We start from the raw sequence: 12,373 nt of genomic DNA, 5'->3' as shown, positions 1-12,373 counted from the left end.
TATCAAAATATAAATATAAATATAAAATGATTCTTATATGTTATTATTTTCTTAGAGTAAATCACAGAATGATTAAAACTTATTACCTTTTTCTTTTTCTTTTCTTCTGCATTTCCTAGTAATATAGCTTGGTGTTTCAGAATATCATTTACAAGAAATGTCACAATCTCTCTTACTCGGCCTTCTTTTAATGGTGTCCAGTTAACAGAAATAATAATTTTTTCTTTAGGCTGTAATTAAAGAACACATTTTGAATGACTATAGAAGTAGTGATGTATAATAACCAAAACATATTATGTACAATTTAGATATAGTAGAGGATTAATAATTATTGGTCACTAATACTCTATACCATAATAACATCTAACAGGTCAAATATATCTTCCTACCCTATCTCACGTCATGATAAGGAAAGAAGCCACTAATAATAACAAGATTCAACAAGAAAATAAAATTATAATAAAATCTTAATTGCATCTATAGCCCATAGCCCGGCAGGAATTTGTCGAATGCAAAACCCCGACAATGACAAAACAAATTATGTCCGTTGTTTTTCAGAGGAGAAAAGACAAGTTTTGTTTTAGGGTAGAAATCACAAAATATCATAAACATCTAGTTTTAAATTATAACACTTTAAAAAAGTGAGGAGCGCCTGGGTAGTTCAGTCGGTTAATCGGCGGACTCTTCATTTGGGCTCAGGTAATGATCTCATGGTTCCTGAATTCAAGCCCTGCAACAGGCTCTGAGCTGACAGTGTGGAGCCTGCTTGGGATTCTCTCTCTCTGCCCCTCCTCTGCTCTCTTCCTCTCCTCTCTCAAAAATAAATCAATAAACATTAAGAAAATGAAATAAAAATGTAACTTAAAAAAAGTGAACTTTTACTCTGTTAAGACGGCATATTCTAACAATACAAAATTAAAAACCATAAAACAACTTTAGTCCACATAACAAAAAGAAATAAAAAAGTATTACATAGGGGCGCCTGGGTGGCGCCGTCGGTTAAGCGTCCGACTTCAGCCAGGTCACGATCTCGCGGTCCGGGAGTTCGAGCCCCGCGTCGGGCTCTGGGCTGATGGCTCAGAGCCTGGAGCCTGTTTCCGATTCTGTGTCTCCCTCTCTCTCTGCCCCTCCCCCGTTCATGCTCTGTCTCTCTCTGTCCCAAAAATAAATAAACGTTGAAAAAAAATTAAAAAAAAAATAGCTTTTTAGTAGACCTAAGGCGTTGCCAAAGACTTGGAGTTCTAGAGTTAATACTCTTATCTATCCATCTGTTTTTAAGATTGCCAGAAAGAGCAGCTTTTAAAAATGTTTTGCTTCCTATCAGTCATCTTCGCATGCATTTTAGTGTCCATATGTATCAGGGAAACCGACTCCAAATTGAGCTCAGGGTAACTATGCAGGTGCAATAGTGGGCTTTGTTTTGGCTGAAGGTGTCTACAGCAAAAAAATGAAAGCACCTGTTCAGGGTTTGTTTGTGCTTTTTTGTGCTTTTTTTTTTTTTTTGTATGCACGCTTTAATATTTTAATCCTTTTTTCCCTTTGCTGTAGTGTACTTTTAATGGGGAATCCAATTTAATTTTATGACTTGTTTCAAGAACAACCTGGGTACCTTTAATGCATTGCGTTGACCATGATAATGTTCCCATCCCTCTTACCAACTAGAAAATTTATGTTCTTATTTTGATTGCTGTGGCCTTTGCATTGAGTAGAACCTCTGAAAGTGTGAAAATAAGCCCCACTTTAAATGCGGAGTGGCTGATGCGGAGTCTGACCAGTTGTCTAAGCAACTGCTTCATAAGGTAGTGGGAAGAGGTTCTCATCTGAGGTCCGCACACGTGTGTGTAAGCAGTGGTTCATTTACACTTAAGAACCTTTGTCTCCCCTCTTTTCTGTGGACAGATAGATTTTTTTTCCCCGTCTATGTAATACTTTTTTTTTTATATATTTTTTAAAATTTTTTTTTTCAACGTTTATTTATTTTTGGGACAGAGAGAGACAGAGCATGAACGGGGGAGGGGCAGAGAGAGGGAGACACAGAATCGGAAACAGGCTCCAGGCTCTGAGCCATCAGCCCAGAGCCTGAGCGGGGCTCGAACTCACGGACCGCGAGATCGTGACCTGGTTGAAGTCTGACACTTAACCGACTGCGCCACCCAGGCGCCCCTAAAAAGCTATTTTAATAGAGGTCTATTAGAACGCTTCTAATGATGCTCCGTGCACGCGCGGTCGTATGCGGTCACCGCCCAAGTTACCGCCCACCCAAGCCTTCCATAGAGCCGGTGGGACAAGGACCAGCCCAGAGTCAGCGAAAAGGATCTACGGGTCTTTCATTTGTGGGTTTCTTTTCCAAGCCGCGCCCCTCCTAGGGAGGGTGCGTGAGAGCCCGCCGAGGGGGCGCGGGCCGGGGCACGCCCAGCCCACCACCTACCTGTAGCTCAAACGATCGCGGCGAGATGCTGAAGCCCTGCTCGGCGGCTGGGAAGTGGGCGATCTTCACTTCAGCCACCTCCTCGTTAGGGTTGTCCAGGGCCAGGGGCAGCGTCCGCGAGGCTCCCAGCCGCACATCTCCGAAGCAGAGGAAAGGCGACCTGCAGAAGTGGCTGAGAGACAGGACCGGCGGGGAAGCTGCCGCCTCCTCGGCCGCGGAGTTCCGCGGCCTGGCCGACGGCCTCCGTTCCGTGGGGCTCACCTCCCAGCTTCGCCCCGCACGCCGGGTCGCCATGGCAGCTTCGAGACGCCGCCCGGAAATTCTGGCGCCTCGTCCACAGGGCTTCTCCGGACCGGGGACCCCGACCGCGTCCCCTCGGAGGCGGCTGTGGAGGTCGTGAGAGCGAATCCGCCCCCCCCCCCCCCTTTCGTTTCCAGTAGCCGACACGCCAGAAAAAAAAAAGAAACAAACGCCACAAATTCGCAAACTCCAAAGAGGAGCAAAACAACTGTGGCCCCAGCCTCGGTTTAAACTTCTCGCCTCCACCAATGGGCGCTCCCGGAGACCGCCCACCTCCTCACAAGGCCAATCAATGAGCAGCAGCCCCTAGCCAATGAGACGGCAGCGCCTTATTTAAATAATCGTCTCGGCCGCAACGTGTCTCCTAGGAGGGGGCGAAAACCGTGGCGGAGTCTTGGGCACACCCTGAAACTATGGGTTAGAATTGAAATTCGCCTTTTTCTTTGAAAACAGGTTGGGTTAAAGGGAAGAGAGTAACAGCATTTCCACATTAAATGTAGCAATCATTGCGGGTGCCCAGAGGTCCACCTTTGTAAAACCGTTAGGTAGGCAAAAAATTAGTTTAAATCATTCATCTAATATGCCCCACCCAGCACTATATTCATTAGCTCTTCTTTTGCGGTTTCCTGGGGACGAAAGGGAGAAAAATGAAGAAAATTAAATTTATAATTGTATCAACGTGCTCATTTCAGTCACTGACCATAACAGGTGCTCAGTAATTGTTACGTGCTGGTTCTTACCCCGGGATACTGGTAGCAAAACTAGATAAACAAAAGAGAACCGAGGTTCCCAATAATTTGTAAGTAATGGTTTTGACAGGCAGTGCCCGCGACAAATAACTTCTTGGTTTTTATCTTAATTGTAGGTATCTCATAATAATGATTATGGCTTGCATATTACTGTTACTATATGCCAGGGATTGTTTAAGGTCCTTTACACGTTTATCTCAACTTTTACTTCAACCCTGTGAGATAGCTACTATTTGTATTTTACAGATGAGCAATAGACTATACAAGACAGCAAGCTTGCAAAGCTAGGATATGTACACAGGCAGTTGGTCCATATTCTTGCTCTTACTCGCTATACCATACTGCCTCTAAAGATAGTAAGAAATTAAAAAATAATATATGGATGTGTGTATGGGGATGTGTGTATGGGGACACAAAGCAAAGTCTCTGAGTAGAAAACAAAAGGAAAAAGGTGAGGTTTATACTAAATTATATTCACTGGCACTCAACAGGACCTAAAGTTGAATCCTGTTAACAATTTTTAAAGAATATTGTTTTTGTTTGTTTGCGGAATCCTTTAGGACTGATGCACAATGAGAACACTACTAGTTTTTTTAAGCAAAAAAATGTTAATATGAATTGCATTTTCAATTGCACTTATTTCATATTGTAAATGTTATTCACCAAATTAACATTGAACATACAAGCCCTCTAAAGCTTAAGTCACTGAAAGATTTGATTCACCTTTTTTTAACATGTTGATAGCACATTTTGTTTATATGTGTTCTTCCTTCACGGTTTTTCATAAATGCTGTTAACTCACAATTTTTTTAAAAAAGCAGAATGAACTGTACTGGATGTTTTTTTATTTGCCTCTCCATTTCCACTCTCCACTATTTTCCAGGCTGCTCTTTGCTGTGGGATTCTGATCTGCATTCTATATATGCTACATTAATAGTTTTTCTTACTCCATGGCTTCTGTTTTGCTTCAAAGAGGGAGGTCACTAAAGGTACTTACTTCCTCCACTCCTCTCCTGCCTTGGACTCACTACATCTCAACACTAAAAGCAACTCGTAGTTGAACACGTGGCCTCTCAACATGGGTGTTCTCCCCTCATCCCTTTAGATCTGGGGGTGGGAGTATCACAGTTGTTAATAGTTCCAGAGTGTTGCATTATTGCTTGTTACCCTACATTCATCTTTGCAAATACAGCTGACCCTAGAACAACATAGGTTTGAACTGCACTGGTTCACTTACAGGACTTGTTACAGTACTGTAAGTGTATTTTCCTCTTATGATTTTCTTTGTAACATTTTCTCTAGCTTACTATATTGTTAGGAATACAGCATATAATACATACAACATGCAAATGAAACATGAGACAGCTAAAATGTGTTCCTGAGGTTTTCACAATTTAAAATGTCCTATATTCTAATTTTGGAAATTAGAGGCAGCAGATTTATTTGTCCACCCACTGAGATAATTTCTTCACAAGAATTATACTATCAACTTCTCAGACTGTTTAAAATTACATGAGAAAATGTTAATGTTTATGTTACTGGTAAGACTTCCAATCAATAGGCTATTAGCAGTAAGCCTTTGGGGAGTCAAAAAGTTATACAGACTTTCAACTGCGCCAGGGGTCAGTTCCCCCAACACCCACATTGTTCAAGGGTCAACTGTCTTTTGCAGCCTCTGTCTCAATCTACAACTTGGGAAGATTGCAAATTTCCTTGTGACCATTTCATATAGGAAGAAAAAGCCTGGTTATGGTTGGAACTGTATGGTAAGCCAGATGTTCTATTTGTTCTATTTGTCTATGGTCTTTGCATTCAATTTTTTAAGGAGACATGCAGAATATGTTCTGCATTCCCATGCTGTTAAAATATGTTCAATAAAACCTAGATATGCTGTATTAGGTAGGACCAAAGAACTTTATATTTATTTTAAATATCAAAATAACACAACAAACTAGTTCAATATACAATACACTTCCTAGTCTTCACAGAGAACTGAATTTTTCTATAGACATTTGTATTTAAGAAACATGAGACAGCTAAAATATGTAACTCACAAGATACTTCACACACAGTTGACAAAATAATGAATTTTGATATTTTAGATTTTCCTTTGTAATTGTTTTTAAGTGTCCTTTAATGATTAAAAACAAAACTTATGATTTGAAACTGAAGACTAAGTTCAAAAGCATTTCCACTTTAATGTACATCATAAATCCCCTTAATCAGAATATTTACTACACAACATGGAGCAGCTAAATGCCCACCTCTGTACTCATTATTATTATTATTTTTGGCAGCCACACTCATCAATTGTAATACAGTTGTGTCTATAGGGATAAGAAAAGTCCAATTGTTGGAAGAAACAAAAAATTCTGTATTACACCACAGTACACTGTCCAACTTTAACGCAAGCAGGAATACCAAGCAAAGAGGCGAAATAACAATGAAAAGTGTACATGCTCTTCATTCAAGAAATGTTTTAGAATCTCCAACAATGCAAGCACTAAATTACTTTTGTACTTAAGAATTAAAAAAAGATATGTCCGTCTTTGTAGAACCTCTATTCTGATATAATTCTTAATTTCTTTTTATATAAATGGCTGCAGAGACTAAATTTAAACTCTCTTGGGATTTTTTAATAGTCATAGATTTAAGATCAATACATAGCAAGTTGAATGAAACATGAAGAGGAAACAAAACATAGTCACTCTCTCTACCAAGACCTTCTTTCTCTCATCTTCCACACAACCTAATCCTATTTCTTCTATCTTATTAATGCTACTTCCAAAGAGAAGAGCAGAAAGCATGCTAATATTCTAGATAAAAGTATCTTTAAGTTGAAATAACATTAGAGCAAACAAAGGGGTGATCCCCCCAAAAGAACACGACAGACTTTATGAAGAGAGGAATGTGAGAAAGAAAGGGAGGGCGGAAATCTAAGGAAGAAGTGCCTATAGTTCCTAGAAATTATTTAGAAAATTGTTCTCACATTATCCATTATTCACCCTAATCGCAAGTAACATTTACCATAATACTAAAGTTTTAGAAATGTTACCTGTTCCTTATTAAATAATGTATTTTTAGTCATTTTAAATTTGACACTGAATCTTAGAATTATACAAGTATGACTTTAAAAGTCCTAAGTTTTCCTGAGTTCATCAACTCAAATTATATGTTGGCTGGGATGTTGCTGCTCCTAATGAGAAACTCATCTCGAACCATCACCTCTAGTTCAGTTTTAGGCAAACTGAAATGAGAAGCCATTCAATGTAGAGCTGTGTGGATATGGGGAACTGATTATTTTTAAAAAGGAAGGTGGGGGGGGGGGGGGGGAGAAGACAGAGAGGCAGACACACTACTCATTTTATTTTATTTGTCAGATTCCTCTAATAAGCATCTAGAGACAGGCCCTGGAGTGGCTTCACAGTAACTATAAAGGCCACAAAAGAGTTAAAAAAAACAAAAAAACAAAAATAAATGTTCACACTATTACTTAGTGCCATTTTCCTAATCATAAAGTAATCTAAAAAAAGTATTGCCTGACCAGCAGGCAGCACAAACATAAAACCCATAACAACAACAACAACAACAACAACAAAATCAAAATCATTTATTAACCAGTACAATCTAGCCAGCAGAATCAATTTTAAGCAACTACAACACATTGAAAAGGCACAAAGTATTCAATTCAGAAAAGATTGGGTATAAAAAGGACACTGTCGAAGAGCTAAGCTTTAAATCTGACTTTTCATCAACGATATGTTAGAATGATCTGGTAGGAAGAGAACTCAAACTTATAAACATACCAGTTTAACTGTGTTTTTGTTTGCGATTAAAGACTGAAAAGCAATGAATGATATTTAATTACTTATTAGCCCTTAACAGTTTACAGTCACTCTGCAAAGATGTTTGACACTTTTAAAGTTGACAGAAATTAGTGTACCTATATCATGACCTACAATCACTTAAAAGGAAGTCACTTAATAAAGCACCAGTTTAAAACCCTATTTTTGCTACTCCTTTTCTCCCAGCAAAAACGACTAAATTACTTAAAAGTATGCAAAGATCATTACCTTTACAGTTTGTTGGTTAAATCTTGCTGGCATGAAGAACAAACCCTAACCTTAAATGGTATTTTAGGCTGCAAAAAATAGGTGGGGTTTCTTATAAAAATAACTTCAACTTGTCTTAAAAAAAAAATTCTAAGGCAAAATTATTTTAATAGTGTAGTGTAAAAAATAAGCTTATTATTTAGCATTTAATAGTGTCCACTTAAAAGATAACATTCAATTAACTGAACTGAGGAAAACTGAGTATTCTTACTTGTAATTGGTTTGTCAGTATGACTATTCCCAGAGTATTTTCTTCTGTTTTTATTTTTATACATATAAACACAAACACTTAATCTTAGTATTCAAACTAATGATTTTTCTTTTTAAATCCATAATCCTAGGACTTCAACTGTGCTTCTTTGGACAAATATTTATTCAAACAACAAAGAATTTTAATTCTTTTAAACTATTTTAATACCTACTAAAAATCTTTGGTGCATTTAAGGAAAAACTGATTAGGTTAACACATTTCTACACTTGATAAATTATTCAATTTACATATTAAGTGCTAACTGCTATCAGCTAAAAAATTAATTTAAAACAATAAATTATGCTCATAAAATAAAAAATTCTGAATGAGGCTAAACTTAGTTGCAAGATTCAAAAATTTAAGTACAGTTACAAAATTAATGGATTTTAGAGTTAATGGAACACTTGTCCAAATACTCCAAATTAAATATTACAAAAGTTTAACTGAAAAGAGTAGGCCTCATTTCATATTTTTTGTGCCAACTTCAACAACTTATATACATTCAGTTTGCCCAAATCCATGAGGTTTTCACAATTTAAAATGTTCTATATTCTAATTTTGGAAATTAGAGGCAGCAGATTTGTTTGTCCACCCACTGAGATAATTTCTTCACAAGAATTATACTATCTACTTCTCAGACTGTTTAAAATTACATGAGAAATGTAGTGCCTGGCACACAGTAAGCATTTATTAATGCTAGCTTTCTTTCCCTATTAGTAGCTCTGCCATTTTTAATGCTGAGAGCTTAAGTGAGTCCTTTATCTTAACCTCGGATTCTTTATCTCTAAAATGGGAATACAGCATGTCTTTTCTCTTTCAGATTTGGTTATGAGGTTAAACGAGAGAACTGTGAAAGCATTTTATAAAAGAGTAAACCAGTATTCAAGTTTATCTACAATAATAACTAAATATAGTTCTATTTCACTTTATGTAAGAGATGTATTCCAGAAAAGTTTCGTTCTGTAAACCAACTCCTATGATCAAATTATGTACTTATAGAATTAGGAAATTATTATTAAAAGAATCCTAAATACCTTCAAAAAAGCAAAGTATTCTTTTCAATGTGAAAATGCAACACCCTATTTCTTTCTTGCTACCAAGCATATAATATACCATACACAGACACATATATACCATTGCCTTTTTAGAAGTCCAAACTTTTCTACAACGGTTTATATGTAAGGCAGGGTATACTTTTAGGTATTACTTCATTTCATTATAGTAAGTTTTTGAGTTGAAGGTCTTGTTTTCATGAGAGGAATCAAAAAACATAAAGACATATTTTTAAAAGTCAATTTGAAAGACTAACAGACTAATAGTACCTCATACAGTCAAGTTTTATCACATAAGTACCCCAGATATAACATTTTCACACAAAAGTAAAAGTGTTTTGAAAAGAATACATTAATTATATCTACTGGTCCTAGACTAATTACAACCAAACCTTGATAACTGAGGCAAAACTCGGGTTGGTTTTGTTACTTATGTGAGCTACTTTGGTTAACTGCCTCAATCTCAACATTTTTTTCTTTTATTTCCACTAATATGATGTGAATGTTCCTGTAAAGTACCTTCATTTCTTAAGTGCTTCAGCAAACAAGTTTCCCCATTAGTAAGTGGTTAAATTTTATTCATTAAAACTTCATTATTTTATTTGTGATTTTTTTCACAAGGGCTGGGCCAGACTTTACAGTTTACACAAAAAAAGTGCTTAAAGCAATTAGGAGTGTAAACAAAACTGAAATAGAAAAATCTTAAAATTGCTATTTTCCAGTAGTTTACATACAAATGACATGCTAATAATAAATCAACCCTGCCTATTCTAATCCTTCAAGCAGCTCCTAGGAAATATCATCCTAGTTTAAGTTTAAATGGACTTGAAAATATGGAAAGTGCACATCTTGAAAGGTATTTTGTAATTTTGACTGACTTTTTCCTCAATTTTTATCAGTGAGGTTTTTGCTCTAACTGCTATTTCCTCTCACCAAGTCCTCAACTTTTGTCTCCTACAAAAATAAAAATCAAGGATAATTACAGGCCTTAGGCTTATTGAAAAGCAAAATAAAGATCTAGATTACATGTAAATCTGTATACAAGTAGTGGTTCCCTTTAATTAAAGTAAACATGGAGTTTAGTTGGACATAAATTTTATAATTTGGCACCTTTCCTAACAGTTACATACGTAATACGTAGGTTCTGTTTCCCAGAATTTCACCTAGCCAAAGTAAATGAGACCAAAAGTAGCTTATAAATTAAATTTCACTGATTAGTTATAATTGCCCCTCCTTTAGTGAAATGAAGATATATGCTATTATGTGCTGTTATTGTTTCTAAATAAATGACAAAATATAAAAGGTGAACTTACCTTGAAAGTTATCTAGTTAAAACAGTCATAATTTGCTTTCAATACCTTTTCAACTTTGTATAATTTAACACCTGCACATATGTTTGCATTTTGTATTCATGGTAACTAAAGCACTGGCAAAAACCAATCCTTTGAATAATTATTTCAATTCTGCATTTCATTTAATAAGCTAATCTTACATTAAGTTAGCTTTCTGGTTTTGAGTTTATCAAAAGACCAAAGGATTAATAATAACCTGAAATTATGGCCAGATAAAAAAACAACACAAAAATATCCAAGATTTCCCTACAAATTTAGATCTAACTTCAAATTTTAAAAATGCAGAAGAAATGATAATGAATCTTAAGTTAGGATAAGAAGAGTTGCAATTATCAGTGTATTCTTATAGTCTTTCTGAAAGGCTACATGGTCCTTAAGCTTCTCTGGAAGATGTGGAAGGGAGAAAAGAGGATTGAAACTAAAGAAGAATAAAAACGTCCACTGATGATTAAAAACAAAAACAAAAACAAAACCATAAAGTCAACAGCTAGTAATATTGAAAAGTTTGAGGAACCATTAAAAATTAAACACTAAGTTATCTTTAAAAATCACAAAAATGTTCATTTCAAATATTATACCTCAAAATGTGTCCAAATATTCGTATGTTCAGTAAACAGAAATACGTATTTTTCTTGATTTGAAATGGTTCTGAGGACTTGAGAAACTAGAGAAAATGAAAAAAATAGCAGCCTTACTAATTTAAAAGCCATCAGTCTAGGCTACCATTAGCACAGAACAATCAAGAAAGTCTGTGGAATGTTTAGATTTACTCATGAATGATGCTCATTATTAGAAATACTTTGTACAGCAGTAGCATTATCAAGGCCTAGTAGTGTTCCAAGATAAGACTGTTCTCTAGGGTCTAGCATTTGTTCAGGTCGTACTGGATGAACTATATTTGCAGGTTGAGGAGTAAGAGTATATTTTTCCAGAAAAGCTAAATCAGCTGCTCGGGGATAATCAGTTGATTGTGGCTGTGGTGACAAGATCTCATGAGAAGATGGTGGAAGCGTGGTTGTATGACGCACCAGATCACTCTGAGTGTCAGGCATCTGAACTGGAACCAATGTTACTGGAACACACACTTCAGCAGACACATTCTGTAACATAGTCTTGGCTTCTGACTGATAAACTTTGGGCTGGTTCATATATTGTTTTGTTTCTGTTTGAAAGATTTTATCATCAGATGAGTACTCTACTGGCAAGGATACAAGTTTTTCCTCAGAAGTACTTAGAGGATCGTCTGGAGATTTTATGCCATGAACATGGTCAATGTGGTATTTCAGCTTGTCTTTCCGCTTAAATGTTGCATTACAGTGCTGACAGTTGAAAGGTCGGGCATCAGAATGGATAACCAGGTGTTTTGTTAAAGTTTTCTTAATTCTAAAAGATTGATTGCAAATTTGACACTTGTATGGTTTTTCACCTGTATGAACAAAAATGAAATTAAGGCAAAATGCATTCAGTTGGGAAGACAATGATTTAAAGTAGCAAATTTTCCACATGAATACTTACAAGAACTTAACAAAAGCAGTGATATTATATGCTATCAGAAAATGGAGACAGTACAGTAAGCCAGTAAAGACAATGGGCTCAAACATTAAAAAGATCCAGGTTTGAATTCTAGCTGTACCACTTACCAGCCAAACCTTGAGCAAGATACCCAACTTCTAAGCATAGTTTCTTCACCAGTAATATGCAACAACAATAGTGCCTACCTCAGAGATGGTGAATGGATTGAACAAGAAAACAAACAGTGCTGAGAACTGTAGCTGGCATAAGATAAGTACATGATGGACTCACAGACTATTATTATTGCTTGTTTTTATTCCCACTATAGCCCCCAAAAAAGGTATAAAACAGAAACATCCGATTTCCTCCCACCCAAGAAGGATTAAAATTAAAACAGCAACTCTGATTAACTGAGTTCTTAGAATCAAACTAAGAAGTAGTGATCCTTAATGTCTGGCCTGAGGTCAATGTAAGGAGAGTTGATCAGGATAAAGAACAAGGAAACCGAACTAGTTTTCAGTCCCTCCTGAGTCAGGTTTCTACGCTGTAGTTTTGTTGTTTTCCTTTTTGTTTGTTTTTTTTTTTTTTAATTTTTTTTTTCAACATTTATTTATTTTT

The 12,373-nt window shown here is 36.2% G+C and overlaps 2 protein-coding genes across 4 annotated transcripts in view; both read right to left on the bottom strand.

The window, feature by feature from the left end:
• ASPM (assembly factor for spindle microtubules) overlaps positions 1 to 3,025 on the bottom strand; it is a 53,229-nt gene extending 50,204 nt beyond the window's left edge. The window contains exons 1-2 of one of the 3 annotated variants that reach the window (XM_040463532.1): positions 2,429 to 3,025; positions 87 to 230 (exon numbers count right to left, since the gene is read on the bottom strand). In XM_040463532.1, the coding sequence (XP_040319466.1) occupies positions 87 to 230; positions 2,429 to 2,722 (438 nt within the window). In that variant the 5' untranslated portion in view covers positions 2,723 to 3,025. The remainder of the gene's footprint in view (positions 1 to 86; positions 231 to 2,428) is intronic. The other 2 variants (XM_040463533.1, XM_040463534.1) reach the window with 2 other exon arrangements.
• A 2,347-nt stretch (positions 3,026 to 5,372) lies between these two features.
• Positions 5,373 to 12,373, bottom strand: part of ZBTB41 (zinc finger and BTB domain containing 41) — a 49,583-nt gene continuing 42,582 nt past the window's right edge. The window contains exon 11 of the mRNA XM_040463535.1: positions 5,373 to 11,669. Coding sequence (XP_040319469.1) covers positions 11,014 to 11,669 — 656 coding nt within the window. The 3' untranslated portion in view covers positions 5,373 to 11,013. The remainder of the gene's footprint in view (positions 11,670 to 12,373) is intronic.

Source organism: Herpailurus yagouaroundi, unplaced genomic scaffold, assembly GCF_014898765.1.
Source record: "Herpailurus yagouaroundi ecotype Mexico unplaced genomic scaffold, PumYag 403, whole genome shotgun sequence".
Taxonomy (NCBI): domain Eukaryota; kingdom Metazoa; phylum Chordata; class Mammalia; order Carnivora; family Felidae; genus Herpailurus; species Herpailurus yagouaroundi.
The sequence above is the reverse complement of the archived record's forward strand: the minus strand, read 5'-3'. Positions and strand labels throughout refer to the sequence as shown.